Source organism: Ascaphus truei, chromosome 1 (genome assembly GCF_040206685.1).
Source record: "Ascaphus truei isolate aAscTru1 chromosome 1, aAscTru1.hap1, whole genome shotgun sequence".
Classification (NCBI taxonomy): domain Eukaryota; kingdom Metazoa; phylum Chordata; class Amphibia; order Anura; family Ascaphidae; genus Ascaphus; species Ascaphus truei.
The window spans coordinates 165,051,408-165,077,504 of NC_134483.1; the positions used below are offsets into that span (position 1 = coordinate 165,051,408).

The following is a 26,097-nucleotide window of genomic DNA, read 5'->3' on the forward strand; positions in this document are numbered from 1 at the left end:
TGATTCAAGCCTGCTAACCCCATTAAGGTAAACTCCATTTCAGCAGGTACCTACACTAAATAAGTCATATGTCTTATTGTGTTGTGGACTGAACTTAGTTAAATATGTAAATGTGCCTAAAGGGAAAGTGCCTATTGTTTTGTAGTTAGGGACAGTTCCCTGTTTAAACTGCGTCCCCAGGAATGGCTCCACAGAACTCTAATGATTCACATGGAGGCAGCCTATGCCCAGAAGGGACCCCCCAAACCGCAGTCTCGAGGCATAGTTGGACCAGCCCTATTGGAGGGTCAATAGCTGACTCTCACCCAGAAAGCCACATGATGGCATTCAGTACCCAAGACAGGGATACTGACCACTGACAGAGAGTAGTACCAGGCCCAACAAGGACCCAAAGGAGATGGAGCATTACCGACACTATACAGCAGAGTTATCACTTAGATAAGAGCAATTAGTGAAGCCTCAGCATCTTCCCAGCGGGCCGAGATTGGGGGTGGCTGGGGAAGAGAATACAGACAGCACATACAGCGAACAGTGATGAGACTATAGTCAGTTATCAGACACATCCAAATCAAACGGAAGTGAAGAACTAAAATATCCTATAGCACTGTGCAGGGATCCTCAACCCTTAGAAATCTGCATATTTGAACTCAGTGCATTTCAAACACCTCCTAGGCGTGCATTCTCATGCAGGTTACCGCAACTATTGGGGCCTGTATCTAAAGAGGAGTGTGAGACAGAGTAACTGATATGCAGTAATTGTTTGGGTGTTTACTTTTTCCTCCTACAGTTACCCATTATTTTCCCCATGAAACCACAAGTGAAACCGTTGTCTGGTATATAGGGGGATTTGTGGAGTCGTATTTATCATATATATGAGCAAGTAGGTAGATGAGAAAAGATAGCCTGAGAAGATGAAGAGTAGATTTTCTCACAAAAAATGCAGTATTTATTATCCCAACTTTTTTGCATAGAAGACTTTTATTATATAAAATAAAAACTAAAGGTATTTGTATGTGGCAAAATGCAGGAACAGTACAACTATGTATTGCTGACATCAGAAGTAGATTGTGGGGAGCAGACTAACGACGGATAGCACAGATTTTGTATGGATTTGGCGCCAGAGTCATTTTTAACACATATTTCAGGTTGACCTCTGTCACTCCTTGTGGCAGCTGGAAGCTGAACGCTCGCAGGAGACTGGTGAAGAAAAGCAGAAGCTCAATCCTGGCCAATTGTTCCCCCAAACAAACTCTGTGTCCTGTGGCAAGAAGTAACAGACACGCATTAAAAATGGAATAAATGGGGGTAACAACATTTAAACAGGTGCCTTATTCCCTTCTAAATTTCATTTGAACACAGAAGAGATTATGGATTTCATTAATGCACAAAAGAGTCTGAAATTGTGGGTCTTCTGACTTAACCTTTCCCCATGAAAATTAAAATACCCCTATACGTATCCATATAGCACATTACCATATTATATGTCTTGAATTTCCAGGACCTATATGCCTAAACCACTAAAGGTTTCCAGCTAAAGAAATCTAGCACATAAAAACATAAACTGAGAAACCACTACAGTGAAAAAAGGCTCTTATTTGGATATTATAATATAATGGCATTGAACCACTAAAGGGTCTATGTGTTGAGGGTAAATTAGTACATTTCTATTCTTGTTAACAAGAAGTTTCAATAGATAACGCTGTTTGTCCATTACAAGATGGGGTTTGATTCCCTAAAACATGCCATGCTGCTTACACACGCACACAAATGCACATACACACCACTTAGAAATATAAGGAAACTTAATTATGCACCAACTCAGGGTATCAGACTTAAATCAGGTGTTAACAGCCATTGAAGTCAATGGCAGTTAATGCCTGACCAGGAAATGATATCCCACATTGATGCTTAGTGACTTCCAACGTAAGTTTAGTGAAAATTTAGCAAAAAATTAAGTTGGAGAATATTGCCAATTACTAGCGAATGTTACCAACTTTTTTGGGTGAAAAATAGTGGAATACATAATGGCCATTCCACTTTTATTTTCACTGATTTAATGGACCTTACTGACTCTACCCCTAAAAGACAGTGAATTCTGCCTGAGTATCAGAAGAACCACAAATGCTTCTTGAGACATCTCATTCACACATTCAGCCGACCAGTCACCATGTTTATTACGTATCTGTATAATCTCTGGGAAATATCAGACACTCACCTGCAGAGAACGGTAAAAAGGCCTCGTTCATCAAAAAGTTCCCCTCTTTGTCCAAGAAGTGGTTGGGGTTGAACTGATTAGGAGTCTCCCAGTGCTGTGGATCATGCAGCACAGAATCCAGATTGGGCAGAATCATTGTATCCTGGGGATGAAAGGAAAGTGACTTTTTGTGGTAGAGATGGTTCATTGTTTGGTATATTCCCCTCTCTTGCATAGTGCGTGCACACTCTGCAAAGTACTACCCATACTGTATTGTATCAGAGATTTGGGGGAAGCCTCGCTGATGGGTGAACAAAACATAACTCATTTATACTGATATGTTGCCTGGCATGGTTGTAACAGTGGGGGGGGTAGGGGGGGCAGGTGGGTGGGAGTCACATCAATTTTAATGACCAACCTGTGTATTCAGGGTACAGAGCTATAAATCATACACCAATTCCATTGTATATAACCAATCTAATCATGGTTGCATCACTATGGAATAATGGCAACTTCTATTAGAATAAAGGATCGACATTTTGCAATATATTTGGAAATCATCTGCATAGACGGTCTTGTATACATTTTGCCTGGGGTTCAGCCTTTGCTGAGTCTATATGACTTGGACTTTAGTTGGACTCCATATTAATGGGCAGTTTGTTTTGAAGTGTGTTATTCCTTGCAATTATCTACATGTATGTCTGCATTGAGAACAAATAAAATAAATTGGTCCTAGGCTTCACCTCATGGAGTTCCAGACAGTTTCAAAATCATTAATTACCAATGATTTAGAGAACACACATTCATGCACATACTGGAGTGCCGACGGTTATTCTAACACAAACCAGTGGCAATCGCCAAAAAGACCCAGGTACATGCTGGTACATGCTGGGTCTAGTTTTAGGCAAGTTTAAGGCATTTCTGCAGTGACAAATGGCCCATAAGATTAACAGCGGGGGTCCCTGACAGTCCCATTCAAACTGAATGGGACTGCCAGGGACCCCTGCTGTGTTAATCCGATGGGTCATTAGTCAATGCAGAAATGCCTTAAACTTGCCTTAAACTAGCCAGGTTACACCCAGTATGTACCCAGCATGTAACCGGGCAATTTCCGGAAAACTTTATAATACTCGTTGCTTCGTCTGTAGTTTACTCCTTAAAATTAAATATTGGTATCCTGGGCTCCTAGGAGCCAAGAGTTTGGTTATAGTATAGTATTGTAATAAGCTAATGCCACCGTTGGTACATTTCAAATGTTCTCATGCATAAATACACTGGCGACACAGTTTATTACACTGCGGCCAGATCCGCAAGCCGGGAGATTTCCCGGCTTGCTAGTGGCCGCCCCTCGGCGTGCCGCGCGTCATAGACGCGCGGTCACGCGTCTTCGGGAGCGTGCGCCCCCTGCACGCGCGTCCAGGGGCTCCCCGAGGGAGCCCTGGTGTCCCGCGATCGCGGGACAGCGGCAGGGGGTTCCGGGGGACCCGGCGGACCCGGCAGCGGTAGGGAGAGCGCCCCGATCGGAGGGCGCTCTTCCGCTGCTTCGGCGCGCGCCCGTCACTCTCGGGCGCGCGCCAGGCTACTGCTGCGGCACAGAACGGGCAAATGCTCGAATAAACTGTGCCGCAGCAGTAATAATGTAGGAGTGAACAAGGCTCAGCATCAATGCTATCAAAATAAAGGTTTTATTATAAATGTTACCAAATGTTCAAGATGTAGGTCATTGGGGCCGCTGCTCGGCGGTCACAGGTTTAGCATCACGGGTATTGGGCCAGGTAATTGTTTGACTCATGCCAAAAGGTTGGTTAGGCATGGGTCCTATCCCTTTGGACCACCTAGTTGGCCCAAACTATTTTCTTTTGAATGTGTTATTTCTGTACTGTTATTGTTGTTTTTCCTCTTCCTGTGTTTTTTTCCCCCACCTTCGGTAATAAGGATCTATGACTTTCTCGTAGCTTACCCAAGAAAATCTATATTCCACACTCACAATCGGTATGCAATTTTGAGACAAAAAGGAATATGTCTGTAGCTCTTACCTACCAATACAATGGGAGCCCTAAAAATTCTATCTCATAATGTTAAAAGGCTTAATAGCCAAGCTAAATGCCTGATGGCATTCTCTAATTATAAGAGAGAGTTTACAGATATCATCTTTTACAAGAGACTAATTTCTCTAAATGCCACCAACCCACCTTTCTACACAAACAATTTCCCCAGGAATTCTATTCATCTGCAACAGTCAAAAAGAGAGGAGTGGCCATAGTCTTCAATAAATCACTCCCTTTCAGCTAGAATATACTAAAACTGATAAAGAGGGGCGATTCATTCTCCTGGTTGGCTGGATTGGTGGGACACATGTCACATTGGTAAACATTAATGCCCCAAACTCAGCAAAGGTCCTCTATTTTGAGAAGGCTCTAGATCTAATCCAAAAATTTAGAAAAGATCTCCTGATGTGGGAACACTCCGGTCCAATATGAGGGAAGTGAGAGTTGTGGCTTATTTACGAAAAGAAACTCAAGTTGTAGATATTTGGAAGTCTTTGCACCCAAGCGAAAGGGACTGCACATTTTATTCAGCCCCCCAGAAATCATATTCAAGGATTGATATGATTCTGACTGATGCTCGATTGGTGAAAAAAATCCCCATGGCCAGACCACGCGTTAATAAACATCACATTACTAAACTTAGCTGCTCCCAGGATGGTTGGCCAGTGGAGGCTAAATGAGTCTCTCTAAGGCTGCACTTATAGTGCCGGCTACCGTGACGCGACATTGCATCAAAACAAAATGCATTGAATCCGTCGCAAGCGCTTATAGTAGGCGCGACGGAGCGACCAAAATCTCTGTAGTCAGTATAGTTTGATTTTTACAGCGACGGTCTCACCATGTGACAAGCTATAAACCAATCAGATAGCTTCTGATGCAGGGAGAGGGGGGATGTGTGTGTGTGAGTGTAGGGAGAGGGGGATGTGTGTGTGTGTGTGATATTTGTGTGTGTGATTGTGTGTGTGTATGTGTGTGTGTGTTTGTATTTGTGGTTGTGTGAGTGTGTGTGTGTCTTTGTGTGTCTGTCAAGTGAAACACACTATCTTAAGAACTTTAGTAAATTCTCCCTTAATTGAAAGTAAATTCGGCTACTGGGAATTTATCGTACTTATTCTTTATGGTTCTAATATGCTCACTGATTCTTATTTTCAAGTGTCTTATAGTTCTTCCAATATAGCTGCAACCACATGCACATTTCAGAACATAAACAACATACTTTGAATTGCAAGTCAGAAAAGAATTAATCCTATATCTCTGACCGGTATATATGCTTTTCATTGATTTAATGGGAAAAGCATATTTACAAAAATTGCAGGACCCACATTTGTAGAAGCCATTCGGAATAATCCTCTTTGGAGTATCTTTCACTCTGTACATACTCGGCGATAGATGACCCCCCAATGTTTTAGCTTTTCTATAGACTATTTTGGGATTTGATTTGGTATATGCATCTAAGTCTCTATCTAGTCGAAGTACCTCCCAGTGCTTATTCAGGATAGATCTTATCATTCCTGCTTGTTTTGAATAAGTCGTAATAAAGAGAGGTAACTCTCCATCCTGGCTCCCACTATTGATCTCCTGCAATTTTTTAGTTTTATGTCTATATAAGAGATCTGCCCTTTTAATCTGTTTAACATTGTGAAGTGCACTCTCAAGAACGCCATCAGAGTATCCACAAGCTTTAAATCTCGTTTGAGTTGTTCTGCTTGAGTATTAAACAGTTCCTCTGTCGAGCATATCCTTCTTAGTCGTAAAAACTGACTTTTAGGGATACTGTTTAATAGTGGTCTTGGGTGTGCACTATTCGCTCTAAGCAGGGAGTTGAGGGAATTTTCCTTTCTGTAAATGTCAGTTTGTATTTGAAAATTAGTATCCACATATAAATGTAAGTCCAAAAAATCAATATGATGGTCATGAACTGTATAAGTGAATTTGAGGTTACAGTCGTTGGAATTAAGATATTAAAAAAATGATAAAAGTGTCTGTGAGTCCCCACACCAAATTAATAGTAAGTCGTCAATGAAGCGACGATAGAATTTAATATACTGTCTATATGGATTAGTGTCACCGAAAATGTGGTAAGTCTCCCAAAAACCCATAAATAAATTTGCGTATGAGGGTGCAAAAGAAGTGCCCATAGCGGTGCCCTGTGTCTGTAAATAATATTGGTTATTAAATGTGAAATAATTGTGTTGTAGTAGAAACATCACGCAATCCAAAATAAACGTGATTTGTGCCAAGTGAAGATTAGAATTATTCAGAAAGTGAGTGACTGCTTTAATTCCCATAGTGTGGTCAATAATCGTGTAAAGTGAGGTCACATCTAATGTGACCCACGTGTAAGTATGACGCCATGTGATTTCCCTGATGTCCGAGAGTAAATCAAATGAGTCTCTCAGAAATTAGGGCAGTTCTTGAACCAACGGCTGTAAAATCTGTAAAATAAAAATAAAATACATTTATTTTGTTTACTTACCATTAGATGAACCACTCACCGAAATCAAGGGCAACCGGAAGCTCTCGAACAGGTAATCCAACAACAGGAACCAGGTAACCATAAAAAAATAAACCCTTACAATCTACAAGTGTCCCAATCCACATACCTAGATACACCATCCCCCAAAGATCCAATGCTAGATATAATAGGTCTACCTGGAGAGCAGACAAGCGACTTGTGGATCTTTGGGAGATGGTGAAAAATAGGCATAGTGGGAATCTGATTCTTGTTTGGACAAAACATGCAACTCCCTGCCGAGATCTATAAGTTTCCCAATCTCTTTTAAATAAATTTGTGTAAGATCAGTAGTGAGTTTGCAGTATGCATCATTATTACTGAGTTATCTGAGCGCCTCAGAGTAATACATCTCAGAATTCAACACTACTACGGCTCCACCTTTATCTGCATTTTTAATCACTATGTCACTTCTTTTCTTGAGGGTAGCCAAATGCTGACATTCCTCCTTAAACAGATTATTGTATTCAGAGGTTGAGAAATTATATCCCCTGGCCAACAGTTGCAGATCTCTTTCCACTAATCTCTCATAAGTCTCTAAGTGTGGACCTTTAGAGAAAGTTGGACAAAATATGGATTTATTTCTAAATGATGTATGTTTGGTGTGACGTGGGCTCTATAAAGATGGCGTCCACACTGGCATCCGATGCCCCTTACCGGGGCCTGTAACTCGGGAAGCAGGGGTCCCTGAGCCACAAATCAATGCGGTTCAGCTCAGGGGACCCCCTGCTCCCGCACACTATTAATAAAAATACATTAAAGCAGCTTCATTACCTTAGCGGCAATCCGCTAAGGCAATGAAGGGGGTTAAGGCATAATAGCATGTTTATTGGGGACAATTGCTCCCAATAAACATTGCTATATACAACACACATCCCCGCCACCCCCTAACACATACACACTACAGTAATGGGCAAAATTACTATTATCACATATGGATAATAATGCATTTGCCCATGAAATATACATTAATCACAATAAATACAATAAATACATTTTGTACTCATCCTTGTCCGGCACCCACGATGAAGGCCACCCTCATCTTCCTCACCGTCCATACACTGGGGTGCTGAAAAATATGCACAATAAGAAAAAGTGCCAAACTAATGTCCCCTAATCCCTTAATGACCTTAGCAGTTATTAACCGCTAAAGTGATTAAGGGGTTAAGCCACCCTGACCCGATACTCACCCTTCACCCATTTATTTGTACAGTGGCTTCATCATGTATATCATGTGTTAGGGGGTGGCGGGGATGTGTGTTGTATATAGCAATGTTTATTGGGAGCAATTGTCCCCAATAAACATGCTATTATGCCTGTATATGCATGATTAACCAATATACAAATAAATACTGTACATGGCCAAATACAAATATCTCCCAATATCAAACAGCAACAAGCAAAATCAATATCTAAGAAATCCAAATACAAAACACTCAATTTGACAATTTGTACATGATACAATTAATCTGTGCATCATGTATACTATGCCAACCAATGCTCCAAATCAAATACACTATTCCAAACAAGATACAAATACAAATCATTAAAGAAAAACAAAGCATCTCAACACAATTAAATTACCATCAATTAATACAATCACCAAACAATTACAATCCAAATCAATTACACACTTCAAATCCTACAAACAAACCATTGTGAAAAATAATTTATGTCAAAGTAACCATCACACTAAATCTATCTTCCAAAAATAAGCCAATGAAATAATCTATAGCAAACAGCCTTTAAATAAACATTTAAAAAAATGAAATGTACATTAGAAACACATTTTTACACAAAGCAGCAAATTGCAATTCCAAAAAACATCCAAACAAGGCAAGTCAACAAGTTTTTATTATACCTGTATGTATGTCCATCTATAGTTTACAGATATAAATACAGGTGCAATAAAAGAGCATCAAAAACAATTGAATCACATTAAAAATCAACATACAATACAACCACTGATTTGTCCTGTACGTATGTATACCCAATGTGACATACATAAATTCAGGGCAAATAAATGGACATAAAAAAAAAACTGGACGTCATGAAAAAAATTCCAAAAAACCTGTAAAATAAAAATAAAATACATTTATTTTGTTTACTTACCATTACTTACCATTAGATGAACCACTCACCGAAATCAAGGGCAACCGGAAGCTCTCGAACAGGTAATCCAACAACAGGAACCAGGTAACCATAAAAAAATAAACCCTTACAATCCACAAGTGTCTGTATCTTCTTTTTCTATTGTAATCCATAGTGGGGGTCTTCACCGTCTTTTTCTGTCTTCTTCTGTCTTCTTCTGGGTCTTCTTATCTTCATCCGCCACGCCCTGGTCTTCTTTCTTCCAGAGGAGGTCTTTCCTCCTCGCCGTCTAGCTTCAAAATGAGACGACATAGGCTTTTATAGGCCTATGACATCACATTTTCGTCATATGGTTCTCATGGTCCTGATTGGGCCGTGAAAACCATGTGCTTTGGCCGAGAAAAAATAAAATTGATGACGTAATTTAAAGGCAATGACGCCAGCCAATCAGAATTGCCTTTAAGATGATGTCATCAAAACAAAGATGGCCGGCAACACATGGTACGGTAGCCAATCAGAGTGTGGTAACTCCTTCCCAACTCTGATCCTTGTATAGGGAACAAATGCAGTGTAGTGTAGGACTTGCACTTATTATGGTTTACCTTGACGATTTGGTGTGTCGGCTTATGTGTGTTAATTAATTTCTGAATGGAATCAGTTGTATGGAGGTTGTGGCACCTCCCCCAGAGCTCACGTCACCTCCCCCTTTTTAATGGTGGATCTCATATTGCTGCAGGTAAGGAATCTATTATGGTTCTTCCCCCTCATACAGAAGTATAGGGAACAAATGCAGTGTAGTGTAGGACTTGCACTTATTATGATTTACCTTGACGATTTGGTGTGCAGGCTTATGATGTTTTGGCCAAAATATCTAACTAAAAAAACATATTTTATTATTATTAATATTGGCATTATTATTAGTACTGAAGCATTATTTCTTGCAATTATTACCATGTATGTTTTGTCATTTGGATGTAGCACTGGGCACCCCCTGTCGTTTGCTATATTCATTTGCCACAGCCCAGTGGCACTCTATGTGGCATTACATATAGTCAAGATTAGGTGGGAGTGGGCGTTTGAGCTTGCTGGGTTTGTGTGTGCTAATTAATTTCTGACTGGAATCAGTTGTATGGAGGTTGTGGCACCTCCCCCAGAGCTCACGTCACCCCCCCCCCTTTTTAATGGCGGATCTCATATTGCTGCAGGTAAGGAATCTATTTTGGTTCTCCCCCTCATACAGAGGTATAGGGAACAAATGCAGTGTAGTGTAGGACTTGCACTTATTATGGTTTACCTTGACGATTTGGTGTGCAGGCTTATGATGTTTTGGCCAAAATATCTAACTAAAAAAACGTATTTTATTATTATTAGTATTGGCATTATTATTAGTACTGAAGCATTATTTCTTGCAATTATTACCATGTATGTTTTGTCATTTGGATGTAGCACTGGGCACCCCCTGTCGTTTTCTATTCATGTGCCACAGCCCAGTGGCACTCTATGTGGCATTACATATAGTCAAGATTAAGTGGGTGTGGGCATTTGAGCTTGCTGGGTTTGTGTGTTAATTAGTTGCTAGTTAACAATGATGTGGGCCATGCGTGGATCCCACTAGCTAGAACAAGGGCTCCGTGGCAGTGTCATTTGTTCTGCAGAGATTATTAGCCAGCTTCCTTACACGCCCAGCACTCGGTGTTTCCCCTAATAGGGAGACCTGCTGAAGTCACTTAAAGCATTGTTACTCAGGGGCCTATGCAGAGAGCAGCGAATTTTCGAAATTCGCCATTTTTTGGAGATAATCGCGCAGAAAACAGCAGAAAATGGAGATTTCCGAAAAACGCGCCAATTTTTATTTTCTATTTGTAAAACTCGCCTCGCGGCTGGCGAAAACCTCAATCTCGCCAGTTTTACAAATATCCTAATGCAGAGAGCCGCGAACGGCATCTAGCGGCTGTTCGCGCCAATAAAATGGCGCTATTGTCTCCTTTTTCCCTCGCCAGAAAAAATTGGCAAGAAGCGGCCGCTCGCGGCCATTGCAAAGGGAAAAAAAAGGCGCGCATTTGTTTTTACAAGTTTCTGAAGCGCGCATCTCGCCAATTTAAACTCGCCACACGCATCCATGTTAAACATAGCAGAATTCGCACTTTTCTGCATATGGAGAATAAAACTCTCCAAAAAAGCTACTTTTTAATAAATTCGCCATTTTTCAAATTCGCTGCTCTCTGCATAGGCCCCTCAGTGCGGTACTTTGAGACAACATTTCTGGTATGTGTACACAGTATTATCTCTGTTAACCCCAACCACGAAGAGCCATATCAATTTGGGTTGTGTGTAACATTCATGAAGTGAAGTGGCACGATATAAGCTACAGTGATTGTTTGTCTATATTGTGCATACTTAATGCTTCCCCAAATAGGGGACATACAAATGAATAAGCAGCATTTTTGCAATTAAATACAGCCAACAGTGGTACATTCTGCATGACATAACAGAGCACCTTCTGTATATCAGATTGGTGCACTACAGCCTCCCATATACTGTATATTTATGTACCATCCGGACATATGCACTTTAGCAGACAGGAACAAACTGTGAACACTAGACTGTTCAATTTAGCCAACCTAGATTACCTGATTGTCTAGTGTTACTTCGGACAACTATTTAGGTCAACAACTGACACTTCAGGCATACACCTGGTGGAACTCAGGAGAGAACAAATTGCATTCATTGTCCCATATATGGTAACATTAGAGGCATTTTCTTTCAGTACACCTTGGATTAGCTGTCTTTGACATGCACTACGATTAGCTTTTAATTTGTTTGTGTTTTCTAATTATCAATAAAATGTTATTATTTTGGATCTTGACATATAGTGAGTGCATCAATAGGGATTCTTGTTCTGTCCTCTCATAGGCTGCCAGTATCACCAGAGTGGGAGACCTGTTTTCAGGTACTGGAATAATACAATTCCTAGAATTACAAGAAAAGAGAAACCTACCTCCCTCAGAAATTTTCTGTTACCTAGGTAGAGCTAGGTGAGGTACTGGAGGACAAAGACTGGGCAAATATATGGGAGGCCGCGCCGCAGAGCTCGATTCGTACTGTCATTAAGGAGAACTCTTATAAATTACTATTCCACTGGTATATGACTCCAGTCAGGCTCCATGCCATAAATAACTCCCATTCACCAACTTGTTTCAGAGGTTGTGGCCAAAATGGCTCAATGTCACATATTTGGTGGGGATGGCCCAAAATAGCCCCCTCTCTGGAGACAGATTTCCAATTTATAAATGGGCCACTAAATATTAATCTGAGACCCGATCTCTGGCTGGCCCTTCTGGGCAAACCAGTCCATGACATCCCATGAGCCCCTGCCAAGCTAATTACTCATATTATGTCAGCTGCAAGATGCTGCATTGTGGCGTCTTGGAAAAAGCAGGTCGCTCCTACTCTAGCTATGGTAAATCGCAGAATATAGCACATCTTTGTAATTGAAAAACTCACAGCCTTCCTGAGAGAGAAATGCCACAAAAACTCCCAGACCTGGGATCCCTGGTTTGCACGGGAAGGAGGATAAGGAGGTAACAGGGAAATAGCTTTACTCATGGTTAAGCAAGGCTGGCCCTTGTCAAATGATCTGGTGAGCCCTGGGTGCAAAAGAGTTAAAGTAATGGTATATTTTAAAAGACAAAGGAATACATAAATAAATGATGAAAAAAGTTGAATTAACGAAGGTGAACCCATCACTCCCTCTCTCCTTTCCCCGATGTTGCTTATTTACTTCTTCTGTTTATTATTATTTAAGTGTATTGTCAATATCTGAATTATGATTTATCAGATGATCACAGTTCGTAAAATAAGCGCAATGTTAGTTCCAGAATGCATGTGTGATGCTGTTTTTTGCACTGTGTTCCCCTAAAGTACCCATTTCTGATTTTATGTACCCCATTTGAAAACTGCAAATAAATAAAAAGATTTTTTTAAAATTAAATATTGGTTATTTATTCCAAATCCAACATAAAATCCATAATGTAGGACAACATGAAAAAAGTTTATACTGTATGTTCCTGACCCTATTAATACATTTATAATATGAATTTCTAGCAGCTCTTGGACAATAGATATGGAATCACAACAAGGTTTTTGGATAAATTAATATGCAAACAAACACCTTCAATGCAAAAGACACCTGTTGGATATTATAGGATCTGTGCCTATTGTATTACACTGTTACATACTTACATAGTAGATGAGGCTCAAAAATGACATATGTTCATCAAGTTCATCCTATGCCAAATTTAGATGACATATACGTATCCTATATTACTTCATGCTACAAACTCTACCTACCTTTTTCAAAGAAAATCCATTAAGAGTAACATTCTTTGTACTGCATCTTAGCATTCCCACAGCTGCAATATTCCCACAGCGCTGAATCTCATGAATTACTGCGTTGGTGTAAGGAAGCCTCTTCCTGTCTTCATAATAGACCAATTGAGAACCTTCAAGAACAGAATCCAGTTCCTTTTGTACCTTCTCTGTAAAGGATGACAATGAGCTTGGTTCAAACTTTTGCAAGACATTTTTCCACATATGAACAGACATTAGACCGACAATAAAACACTCCACTTTATCATTCTTAACCATTGCTGATGCTCAGAAGCTAAATAAAGTATTTTTGTACAAATGTCTGTTGATATTAATTCCTTCCAGTGTCTCAGCCACTCACCTTGTATATCAGGATAAGCCACCATGTAGAGAAGAGCCCACTGGAGGGTGGTGGCTGTAGTTTCCGTCCCAGCTAAAAATAAATCAATCCCCAGTTGAATCATATTGGCCTCATCAAATGTGGAGCCAGGTTCATTCTTTGTCTTTAGATGAGAAAAAGGTTTTTCAGTTACATAGTAGATGATGTTGCAAAAAGACATGCATCCATCAAATTCAACCTATGCTAAATGTAGACGATAGATACTTATCCTATATTTGTACTTACAGTATATTGATCCAGAGGAAGGCAAACAAAAAACTACAGTGAAATGTAATCTAATGATATCTCATAAGAGGAAAATTACTCCCTGGATCAACATTCTATCCATGTTTACTTATTTGGTATATCCCTGAATACCTTTCCTTTCTAAAAAGATGCCTAACCTTTTTTTTAACATATCTATTGTATCTGCCATCACAGTCTTCATGGGTAATGAATTCCACATTTTAACTGCCCTTACTGTAAAGAACCCTTTCCTTTGCTGTTGGTAAAATCTCCTTTCCTCCAACCTTAACGGATGACCCAGAGTCCTTTGTACGGCCCTAATGATGAATAGTTCTTTTGAAAGCTCCTTGTATTGTCCCTGAATATATTTGTATATAGTTATCATATTCCCTCTGTCACGGGACACCAGGCCAAATACACCTTTATATTTAAAGGATCAGTCACAGGGCAAAACAGACAGTAAAATAAATTGCGGTTTATTCGGATAAGACCTCGGAAACACACAGAAATACCAGATACAGAGAATATACACTTACTGGGGTCTGGGGAATGAGATCTAGCCCTTTCCTAGTTGCAAGGCGCCTACTTCAGCAAAGGCTTACCTTGATAGGACCCTGGTTCTGGACATCCTGCACCAAAATCCAACCTACTGGATAGGCCTCTCCATGCTTCCCTGTGTTAATAGCTCTTTCACAGAAGCACCTTTGAGAGGCCCGCCAGCAGCTGATTGTCTCCAATCTCCAATAGAAAAAGAGAGAGAGCTGCTTCACCGCTCTTCCTTATATAGGGCACGATGAGGGGGCTGGCAGCCAATTATAGCATGGATTGTGATTGTGCATTCACTCATAGGAGGGCAAGATTCAACACTTGCCAATGAAAATTGTGTTTATGAATTTGAACTCCAACAACTCTTTTCCCTGGCTCCGCTGTGTCTACGTGAAACAAAGACTTTCTAATCTAGATATCCTGCTCACCAAATGGTTCTCCCCCCTCTCCCTGTACCAAAACCTGCATGTGCAATTAACACAGGGAATTCCTATACCTGAGCTGGTGGCATTGAAATGCTAATTCACACCTAGCTGCCTTTTGTCCTGTATGCAGTCCCGCTCACAGCACAAACACAAAATGCATTGTAGTTTTAAAACACAGAAAAACTAAGATTTGGTACCTAGAGCTTGCACTCTACCATTTGGACCTAAAACATGGGGTCTGTGCACAGGGCTCTTAAACCTGCTCTAAGACACCAGCTCTAATACCTTGCTGGCAGGCAATACAGGTTAAAATATCCCCCTTTTCCATCATGTTCCAGAAGTCTCTGCCCTGCAGCTATTTCTCATAAGAGGCCCCCCATACAAGGCAACCCACTTATAAGTTTGCACAGGACCATGAGTCAAAGGGAATACACATAGAATGCATAAACTAGCCCACCAGGCTTACATAGTTAATCCCACACACACAGTTACTATCTTATAACCCTAATGGGGACAGTATAAGGGGAACAGAATTACAGGGCAATACAGTAAGGTACAATATTAGACCCAAGAACTGACACTCTCAGCCCTTGCCATACGGTATCAGGGGCAGCCAGCCGGGCTCCACCTTTATTAATGAAGGCCGGCTACGCCCTACCATCACACCCTCTTAGATACCTCTTTTCTAATGTAAACAAATCTAATTTAGCTAGTCTCTCCTTATAAATCAGATTTCCATTCCCTTTATTAATCTGGTGGCTCTTCTCTGCACTTTTTCTAGTACCACAATGTATTTTCTATGGAGTGGTGCCCAAAACTGTAGTCCATTGTCAAGCTGTTGTCTTATTAATGGTTTATATATGGTGTTGCAGGGTTTCTTGCAAAGGCTTATTTATTGAGCCTTAAAAATATGGCACAAAAAAACAAAACAGCTTCTTTTCAGCATACAAAACAGAAATTAAGTCCTCAGCAGAGCTTGCCCTTTCCCAACAAGGGCTGTTTAGATTCCAGCATAACAGTACAGCAAACAGTTCATCAAAAATGTATATTGAAGACAGACCTTATTGCAGTAACACTCCTTCAGCATTTCAGTACTCTCACTGGTTCAGACAGGCTGCATGTTTGTGCAGCCTGGGGTTTTTAAAGCTCCTTGATGAAGCAGCTGGGATCAGACTGATTAACAAGACCTCCCAGCTGAATGTTAACCCTCTCACTGCTGCACTGCAGACCTAAACATAGGTCTGCCCGGCATAGGGCTGGTGACGTGTATTCTCCCTGTCACAGATGGGCATAATTATGTTTACTTCCCTTCCATCCATTCTCCATTTAATGCAAGACAAAATCTTGTTTACCTTTGCAGCTAGTTGATGCAGCCATATTATTTAATGGTAAAATACAATAATCTAAAACGTATTGCACATTATCTATGGTAATATCCATACTGCAAGCTAGGTGATTACAATTAATTTGCAAGAGAAATGTATGTGCATGTATTTGGTTTGTATTTGTTGTATTAAAAACACAATTAAAATGCACTGTAGACAACATTATAAAGACCCCAAAGACCTGAAAAGCCGACAGTACAGAGCAACATGCTGAGTGACCCCCTTGTATCTTATTAATATATTCAGTTGTGTGTTTAGTTAGTAATAAACAAGGTATTTACTTTTATTATCTGGGCCAGATAGTGATCAATTACATCTTGAGGCTCTTCCGGTGACCTGTTCTCCTGATGGATTTGGATCTCCTTTCTTATAAATGTATTTAAATATTCCTTCTTTACAAAGACCTTTTGATGGGGACCTGGTATATGTCGCATCAGCCAAGGGAAAGCATCATACATCTAGTGGATATAAAATATGGGAGTTACTATTAAATAGTTTGCAACAGACAAAAACAAAAAATAAATATAATTGTCAAGGGGAGACTCCTGGAGTGGGTAGGACCTCGTTGGCCGGAAAAGCGGGGAGCAGGCAAGGATTGTTGGGGTCACAAGCAGGGTTCGGTGGCAGGCAGCAAGCAGGATCATAGTGGTCACAAGCAGGGTTCGGTGGCAGGCAGCACGCAGGATCATCGTGGTCACAGGCAGGGTTGGCAACAGGAAGGCAGGGTAGGGGAGCAGGAAATGATACTATGGAGTAGGGACTTAGACTAGGGAGCAGGAACAGAACTGGGACTTGCTAGCAGGAAACAGATTGGGACAATCTAGTTCAATAGCAAGAGCCTTTAATATGAATGGGACTCAAAACAGGAACATAAACAGATCAGGGCAGAGGGAGTCTGGATACAAAACAAAGGCAAGGGAGGAACAGGAAACTATAAGGACAGAGGACAGGAGCAACATGGAGATAGATAGACAGAGGAAACCCAGAGCAGACCGAAAACAGCAGCACACCCGGTGACAGAGAAAGGAACTGTGACTGGGCGCAGGATGTCTAGGAAGTCTCTGACAATTGTGTTGATCACTTACCCTCCCCCACTTGGAGCCCATGCTTTCAAGTAATGTATTGTTGCATGCAACCAACTTCTGGAAGGTCAAGTCATCAATAGAGAAACGATGCCCAAATACCACAGCAGAAATTACATTTGCAACAGCGTGGATAATGAGATATGAGGGGTCCATTGGTTTCCCTATAGGTATTAAACACAGTTCATCACTGGGACACAGCAAGAAGGTTGTGCTTTGCATATTGTAACCAAATAGCAATATCACTCCTACAACCCTTTGGCAAAAAAATATATGGTGCAAGAGTTACCATGTCAAATAATAATGACTCGTAAAGGTCTTGCTGCCATTTCGGTGCTGTAGAAGTGTAAGATTATTACACAAAACCACTTCTTGGGATGGAGTATTTATCAAATGTACTTCAATCAATTACTTGTGTACCAGTATCTGTACAAGCGTAAGTTATAGTATATCTGGATAAAATCATTGTGAGGTCTTAGCAGCTCATGGACAAGTAGAAAAATGTACATAGCGCTTCACAGTAGTAATACATGTCATATAAATAACAAATATAAATAACAGATCATGGGAATAAGTGCTTCAGACATACTGTAAAAGTAATATTAAGGAAGAGGAGTCCCTGCTCCGAGGAGCTTACAATCAAATTGGTAGGTAGGGAGAACGTACAGAGACAGTAGGAGGGAATACTAGTAAGTGCGTCTGCAGGGGGCCAAGCTTTGTGTCATGTGTCCATGATTATCCAGTGCTACTCATATGCTTCTTTAAGCAGATGTGTCTTAAGGTGATTAAGTTAAGTTGTGTCTTAAGGTGTTAAATTGATCATGGATTATTGTTGTGATTTTGTTTTTTGATATATATATATATATATATATTTATATACATATAGAATTTTTATTTAAATTCATAACCTTAATTGCATTTTATTTAGAGGCTTTGACAAATGGTTTATATTTGTCATATACATTGATATATTTAATATCTGGGTGTACACATTTATATATTGTGTTTGGGAGAAAGAGTATATTATTTTATTAGATTATTATATGTTATGTTGGTTGTTCTGTTATGTATACAGTATGTTACGTTAATATATTTTCTTCACTTTGTTTTTTTTATGTGTTTAGTTAGTTATTTGTGCATTTTTGCCTGTCTTTACATTTTATGGTTACTTTTACATTGTTTATGTGTTTACTGTTTTGATTTCTGTTAGTGTGCATTATGTGCTTTTCTAATACACTAACATTGATCTGCACTGATTAGATGTCTCATTAAAAATTAGTGGTGCGTCCCTGATTGGTGGTTGAATATTGCTATTTTGCTATTTAACCTGCCACAGGAAATTTTAGGCCACCCCCTGATGAAGCGTTACTTAGGCGCGAAATGAATTGCGGTAAGGTCATCACACAGCGATGTGTCATCATGATGACGATACCCAGAAGCTGCGATCATCTCATCCCTACGAGGACGCTATACCTATAAGCTTAGGCTACGTCACGGGTGAAGGGAAGAGCGGAGCGGCGAGCTGGCGCTCATGCGCAGTGACGTCACACGCATGTAAGCAGGAGACCAATCGTGTCCTGCTAGAAGAAATTTGCGAGGGCGGGGGACGGGGGCATGTCAGTGGGATGGGGGGTGTTTCAGTGGTACGGGGGGGCATCTATTGCAGTAACATATATATCTATATATATATCTATGTATATATCTATATCTATATCTATATATATATATAGTCAGGTATGGAGATTAGCACTCACGGTTTTGTTGCAGGAGGCAGATGCTTGTCCCATAGAGAGTATGTAGACATATGGAGACCAGGGGATCCTGATAGCCAAAAAGAGACAGCACACTGCAGGTATGGTATCAAAAAAGTGTATTCAGTAACACAAGGCCGCCAACGTTTCGGTCCTCCCAACGGGACCTTCCTCCTGTCTCTTTTTGGCTATCAGGATCCCCTGGTCTCCATATGTCTATATATATATATATATATATATATAGATAATAGCCCCTCGCTCCCTTCCATCCCCCCCCCCTCTTTCTTTCCCCCTCCCTTCCCTCCCCTCTCCACCCCTTCCCTCCCCTTTCCCCCCTCTCTTTCTCTCCCCCTGCTCTCTCTCCCCCTCCTTCTCTCCCCCTTGCTTTCTCTCTGCCCCCCTCTCTCTCCCTCCTCCCACCCTATCACTCACTCTCCCCCCTCCCTCTCCCCCCTCCCTCTCCCCCCTCCCTCTCTCTCTCCCACCCCGCTCTCCCCCCCATCTCTCTCTCCCCCATATTGCTCTCTCTCCCCTGCTCTCCTGCCCCCCCTCCTGCGCTCTCTCTCCCCAAGCCTTTACCCTCTCTCTACCCCACTCTCTCCCCCACCCTCTCCCCTCTCTCTCCCTCACCTCCCCCTCTCTCTCTCCCACCCTCCCCTCTCTCTCCCCCCTTCCTTCCTCTCCCCCCTTCCTTCCTCTCCCCCCCTTCCCTCCTCTCCCCCTTTGTGAATCTGAGCGCAGAGGACAGCTCACGGGCACGTGCAGGGGCGACGCTTACGCAGGCCACACACATTTTTGAAATTTTGAGCACCCACGCCAGCTCAGCGCCACCCTGGATGCAGCCTAAGTTGCTCTCCCTTAACATCTAGGGACTCAGTCCTTTTATCTCACTTACTCCTTTTTCATCTTGGATTGTGAGCCATTGGGGGGTACTGAGTAGCCCTTTAACTTATTTTGAGACACGTTTTTCTGGGGTTAATGTGATGTAGATGAGATGATGTTTGGATCTTTATGATCCTTTCTTTTATTGTAAAGTTTTTATTGTAATGTATTATTGTTTCTAATATACAGTACATAAAAATCATTGTATGATATTTAATTTTTTGTTTTTTTCTCTGCCTTTTTTGGCGTCCTTTTTTTTGTTTCACAGCTCATGGACAAACAAGATATGTATAACTCACGTTGGCTCAATAGAAAGTGTCAACCTACATTGTACCTGTTGTTAACATCCTACTTTGATATCTTTGATATCTCATTCAGGGAGGACCTCAGAGTACAGTATAAGCTACCATAATGTACAGATGCAGCGGCCATTATTTTAACAAATCACGCGTTGTATACCTCGGAATACCCATGTCATGGCGCGGCATTGCGTCCAACCGTACCGCCTTAAGACGCAAGTGCAGACGAGTGCAGAAAATGGCATTTTAGTGTTGTGGCTTTTAAAAGCAAAGCAACCGCGATAAACACATGTGACTGGGGCGATTGGCGGCGTTAATGCCGCGTGGAGTACAGCAGCGCACACAAAAACTGCGCCGTGATATCTTAAAATAATGGCCGCTGCATCTGTAACTGAGACCTTATCCTAGCTTGAAAAATATACTCTCCTTTTAAATTATGATCAAATATAATATCAATACATAGAAAACCTATTTTGACATGCACTGACACTGATTTTCAACTAAACACGGATCCCCCAAATATCTCTCTTGCCTTTTGTGGTGTTTCACAAAACTTAAAGTAAACAGAAAGGGCTTCTTAGGAAACTATATGTTGTTGTATCGACATTATATTGTATATTACACTTTCCATTTCTTCTTCCCATGAATCTAACAATTTGTCTCTATATGACTAACCATTCTCAGCAGCAAATGACTCCACCAGACTCTGAGCCTCCTCCCATATCCGTGACTCCAGCCCAAGTTTTCCGAGCCCCAGGTTCCTTAAGGTCATCAACCCGAAGCGTCTCTGCTGTTTCCAGGTGTGTCCATTGGCCACCCCAATTCCTGGTTACAGAGGGAGATTACCATTACAGAGGGAGATTAACATTTCGGTACCACGTTCTGTATTTTTTGCGTGGAGTAGATATATTTTGGGACAAGTTGCGAGTCAGTCAATAGTGCAGACACATTTATATTCCCTTTAGTGCATGTTAAATAACTGCAGTTGCAATTAAGAACAATGGATAATTAAACGTGTAATGCAACACAGCTGGCCAAAAAATAACCTTTTGTAAACTATCTAATTGGCTTTCCTAAATTAATGTAACCATGCTAAAAGTGAAAATGTGACATTCTATTTTGCATTTCTATGGGATCTATGAATTGGGGGAGTGTTTGTTAACCTCCTCGGGGAGGAACCCGCTGGCGAGTGGGATAATCGAACTGGCCAATGGGAATCATGCCTACGGAGCTGAGACCTGGCATCACTCCCCTTGCCAGCCCTATACCCTCTGCGGGGCTGGCGCCTTCTTGTCTCAGGAGAACAATGGCTCTGCACCGCTGAGAGCCATCTCCCTACCATGACACATAATATACTATAATACCTAGACATCAGTGTCATTAGTACACTGGTACTAGGATGGACTAACCTTTTCAATTGCCCTTGATGGAGTTTATTAATTTACGTGTGGTAGTATTATAGTGACTTCAATGGGAGTTTCTATCACACTTTACTTAATAACCCTCAATGTGGTTGTATATCTTGTGCTCTTATTTTATATACTGTGTATATCTATTGTTTAGCGCCCACAGTGTACTCAACACTAGAGATGGGCGAATCCGCTCAAATCCGTTTCCCCAAATTTTTTGCTGATGTTACCCCCAAAATCCATTTCACGGTGTAAAATACGCAAACGGATTTGGGCAATTTCAATCCACGCAGATGAATAAAAAAGCACCACTCGATATAATCCATTGACGAATTTGTAGGATCGAACCTGCGGATTCAGCAATCCGTTGTCAGATTCTTAAGAATCCACCAATGAACTGCTGAATCCACCGATTGGATTCTACAAATCCATCCACGGGTTGTGGAAGCCACGGAGTGTATAGGTAATAATAAAAGAAAATCTGCAAAACGCGAGTCCCCTTTTTGACAATGATCCGCTGAAATCCATAGATAAAAGGAACCGGACGATCCACTGTGGATCCAAATCCATCAAAATCTCTACTCAGCGCTTTTGCAAAACAGACAATACAAGGAATTATAATACAATACTGTAGGTGCAACAACAAAATCAGATAAAAGAAAAGGAGATCCCTGCCCCGTAAATTTTACAATCCAAGGCCCAGATCCAGAAAAGGATGCTAAGCTTTAGCCCTCCTCAGCTCCCATTCATATTAATAGTAGTAAAGGTGTGTTACGGCTTTGCACCCTTTTGGGAATCTGGGCCTGTGTGCCGAAATGCACTTGTGTTTTGCATTCCTTGTACTGTAGTCACTAAGCAATAAGAAGTAATAAAAATATTCGTATATTTATTTTCTAATTTCCCGGAGCCTGTTAAATCTTAACTGGTACCTCTTCCCCCTGAGATGTCCTGCATGAAGCTGGCCACAGGACGTCCAGACAGCTCCTCCGAGTGAGAGACAAGAGCATCTCTCACAGTTCTGCATCCGTTCAGCACCACAAGGGGAGTCTGCCCCAGCCACACAGTGTAAATGTTCCCATAAGATTTTGCCAGCTGAAATAATAAATGGGAGGATTTCCAATTTAACAAAGGGTCCAGGTGGATTTATTGGATTGGTGTAGAACATTGCAACTGGACTAACAATACAATAATATTAAGGCATATCATGAACTGAATGATTTACAATGAACTGTAAAACATAACCTGTTATATAATCTGCAGATTTTTTTCACTGCTCAACATTAAAAGTTCAACCATGTAGTTTTACTGCTCATTGATTTTGGCTCCCCCGCAGGAGGTTAGAGGGTTTATCACTAAGTGGGAGACAGACCTTGATCCGGAGGACTGGGAGGACATATTCAAAACCACCTCCATAACATCTAACGTAAAATCACTAAAGAAAACCCATATAAGCTTCTGTACAGGTGGCATTTAACTAAGGTGTGTCTTTCAAGGATGTACCCAGGTTCTTCTCCCATGTGCCCAAAGGGATATGGAAAGAGAGCAGAGTTCCTCCCACATGTGGTGAACTGCCCAGGGGTATCGGTGATATGGGCCAAGGTACAGAGACTGATACAGAATGTCATGAGATCTCTTGGAAGATTGACCCTTTGTCCTGCATACTAAACAAACCCTCTCAAGATTTGAACAAGCAATCTAATAAACTAATCCAGAACATAATCACTGCTTCTAGGATGGCTATAGCTTCATACAGGATGAAACATTAACGTCCCACACTTTCAAGAATAAGAAATAAGATCTAGTTTAACCTACAAATGAAGAAATTAATCCGTACTCTCAGAAACTCTTGTTCCAAATTCCAAAGAATCTGACAACCCTGGTTAATTTATAACACCATACGGCACACCAGTCCCATTCTTAACCAGTACTGCCATATTGACTTAACGGGACCCTTGATCTCCCTTGGTCCTATAAGGTCAATAGGGTTCTGATGGTTCTGGATTGTGGTCGGTCGCCCTCGACTGGTCCTAGATGAGAGTTCTCAGGTTAGCTTTCCGTGGGGGCCCTTGTATCCTACACTTGTACTGTGATCTTGCTTTTGCCAAATACTGTAACCATTGTATTGATGTTTTGATGTAATGTTGCTAAATCCCTCCATTTCCCCTCCTCTCTCCCTCCCCTTCTTTCCCTCCCCTTTCTTTTCTCTTCTGTACCTTTCCTCCGATGTGTATGTACTAAAACATCAATAAAATGTGTGTGAAAGAAAAGTGTCAAACCATCCAAATGGTGATTTATACTAATTTCAGATACTGAACCAGAGGTATTCTTTATCACCTCATAATGTGTTCCCGTATTTACAAATTAAACATTGGATTCCCTCAGCTTCAGTCAGGAAATCTCTTTCCAGGCATCTCAATCCATTTGAAACCTTCTCATCTAAAACAAACTGTGATAATTGGTGTCATATTATGGATCTATAATTAATTGTTAATCCGGCTAACACGAATTTCTTGGGAGCAAGACATTAATTCTGAAATTGAAGAGGGAACTTGGATCACAATTTGAAACCATGCGGCTACATCTTCCAGATCTGTTACTATCAGAGAGGTTCATTATAAAGTGTTCCTTAGATGGTATTATATTACCATCAGTAATACTGTATTGAAATCAGAGACTCACTACAAAATATTACGGGGGGATTAATTCCTCTGGAACCTAAAATTATCCTCTTATATGGTTTACCAGAGAACTGGTCAAAAAAACAAAAACCCTTGTTACTCAGTATATGCAGCTAAACGGAATCTTTCCCATTACTAGAAATGTAACGCCACCAATTATTGCATGGTACAATAGAGTATGGCAAATTGTGACTATGGAGAAACTTGACTTTAAAGAGCAACCATGGAACTATTTAAAAATGTGGGAAATCTTTATTAAATATACACAAAGGGATCACTCAGAGCCACTTTTTGAAACTGTTATCTTTACAGTGTATGTTTTTTTCTGTAAAACGGTGAGTAACTCACTATAATTTCAAAGTCTTTATACATTTTTGTATTATCTTATGTAATCCTCTAACTTTCGAGGTACGAATAATGTACATGGCACTGTTTTATGCTCAATCGTATCTTATTATTATTGTTTTTTTGTTTCTCTCTCTGACAACATTTGAAAATGTTGCAATGGGAGAAAACAAAAAGATGCTGCGACACACCACCAGGCGTAACGAAAAGAGAGAGGGTGACTTACATGAAAAAATTCCAATTTATTGAATCATGCTAAAAACAGAGGTAAAGCAATTCCACCGACATGTTTCGTGCTGAGCGCTTTATCAGAGTGTCTATACGAATGTTACAAATAATTTTTCAAAAAGTCAATCAAAAACCTTTTTTTTTTTTTTAAATGCTGAACCAACTTTCATTAGAAAGGGCGATTAAAAGTCAAATACTTACTTTAAGATATCTTTGCTCCAGATGTGAGAAGTTAATAACATTGTAATATTGTTTTCTCTTATAGCACTGCCAATATATGTAACTATACATTTTCTCAGGCATAATGAGCTCATCCACCATAAAGTTTACATCTAATTTTGATGCCTGAGGCTCAGGGAGATTATGTAACTTTTACCATAGGAACAAAAAAAATTCATAAAATGAAGTGTATCCAAGTGGGCAACAATCAGTTTGCTTGGTGCTTGTGTTGGCAGCAGTTACTGTTACATTAAAGAAGTGACACTACAATGAACACACACTACAGGCATACCCCGGTTTAAGGACACTCACTTTAAGTACACTCGCAAGTAAGGGCATATCGCCCAATAGGCAAACGCCAGCTAGCGCATGCGCCTGTCAGCACGTCCTGAACAGCAATACCGGCTCCCTACCTGTGCGCAAGCGGGGAGACTATAGAGCCTGTTACAAATGCGGTATTTACATCAGTTATGCACGTATATGATGATTGCAGTACAGTACATGCATCGATAAGTGGGGAAAAGGTAGTGCTTCACTTTAAGTACATTCTCGCTTTACATACATGCTCTGGACCCATTGCGTACGTTAATGCGGGGTATGCCTGTAATTGAAGTAAAGATAACTGAACACACAGAAAATACCTGTCTCAGGGTTTCTGGATGCAGTACGAAGCTCAGGGTCCACAGGTTCCCAATGACAGGGAGTGGAGTCGGTCCAGGTGGGAGGCTTCTTGCTGCCCACTTTATTTTTAGATACTTGATGATGAAGAGACTGCCCAGTAGGGTCAGTAGCAGCTCGAGGAGACTCCACATGTCCCTGCAGGAGAAGGGCTGTGTGGGGCACAGACAGAGCTGGGATTCACTCACACACAGAACTTGGAACTCTTTGTGGCTTCTTTCCCTCTGCTCTCTCGGAGCCCTGTGTAGTATTCTCTACCTTTGTCACCTATCCGCCTCTCTGCTTAATTCTCTCTCCTCTTCTGTCTTTAAATACCTCCAGCAAAGTTAAAT

The 26,097-nt window shown here is 40.9% G+C and overlaps 1 protein-coding gene across 1 annotated transcript; it reads right to left on the bottom strand.

The window, feature by feature from the left end:
• Positions 1 to 914: 914 nt before the first annotated feature.
• LOC142493440 (cytochrome P450 2J5-like) lies at positions 915 to 26,097 on the bottom strand. The gene is made up of 9 exons (XM_075597503.1): positions 25,729 to 26,097; positions 22,547 to 22,709; positions 20,884 to 21,033; positions 17,280 to 17,440; positions 16,476 to 16,652; positions 13,575 to 13,716; positions 13,196 to 13,383; positions 2,216 to 2,357; positions 915 to 1,258 (listed from the first exon to the last, which is right to left on the bottom strand). Exons 1-9 carry the CDS (start codon positions 25,897 to 25,899, stop codon positions 1,080 to 1,082), a joined length of 1,473 nt encoding a protein of 490 aa, XP_075453618.1. The 5' UTR covers positions 25,900 to 26,097; the 3' UTR covers positions 915 to 1,079.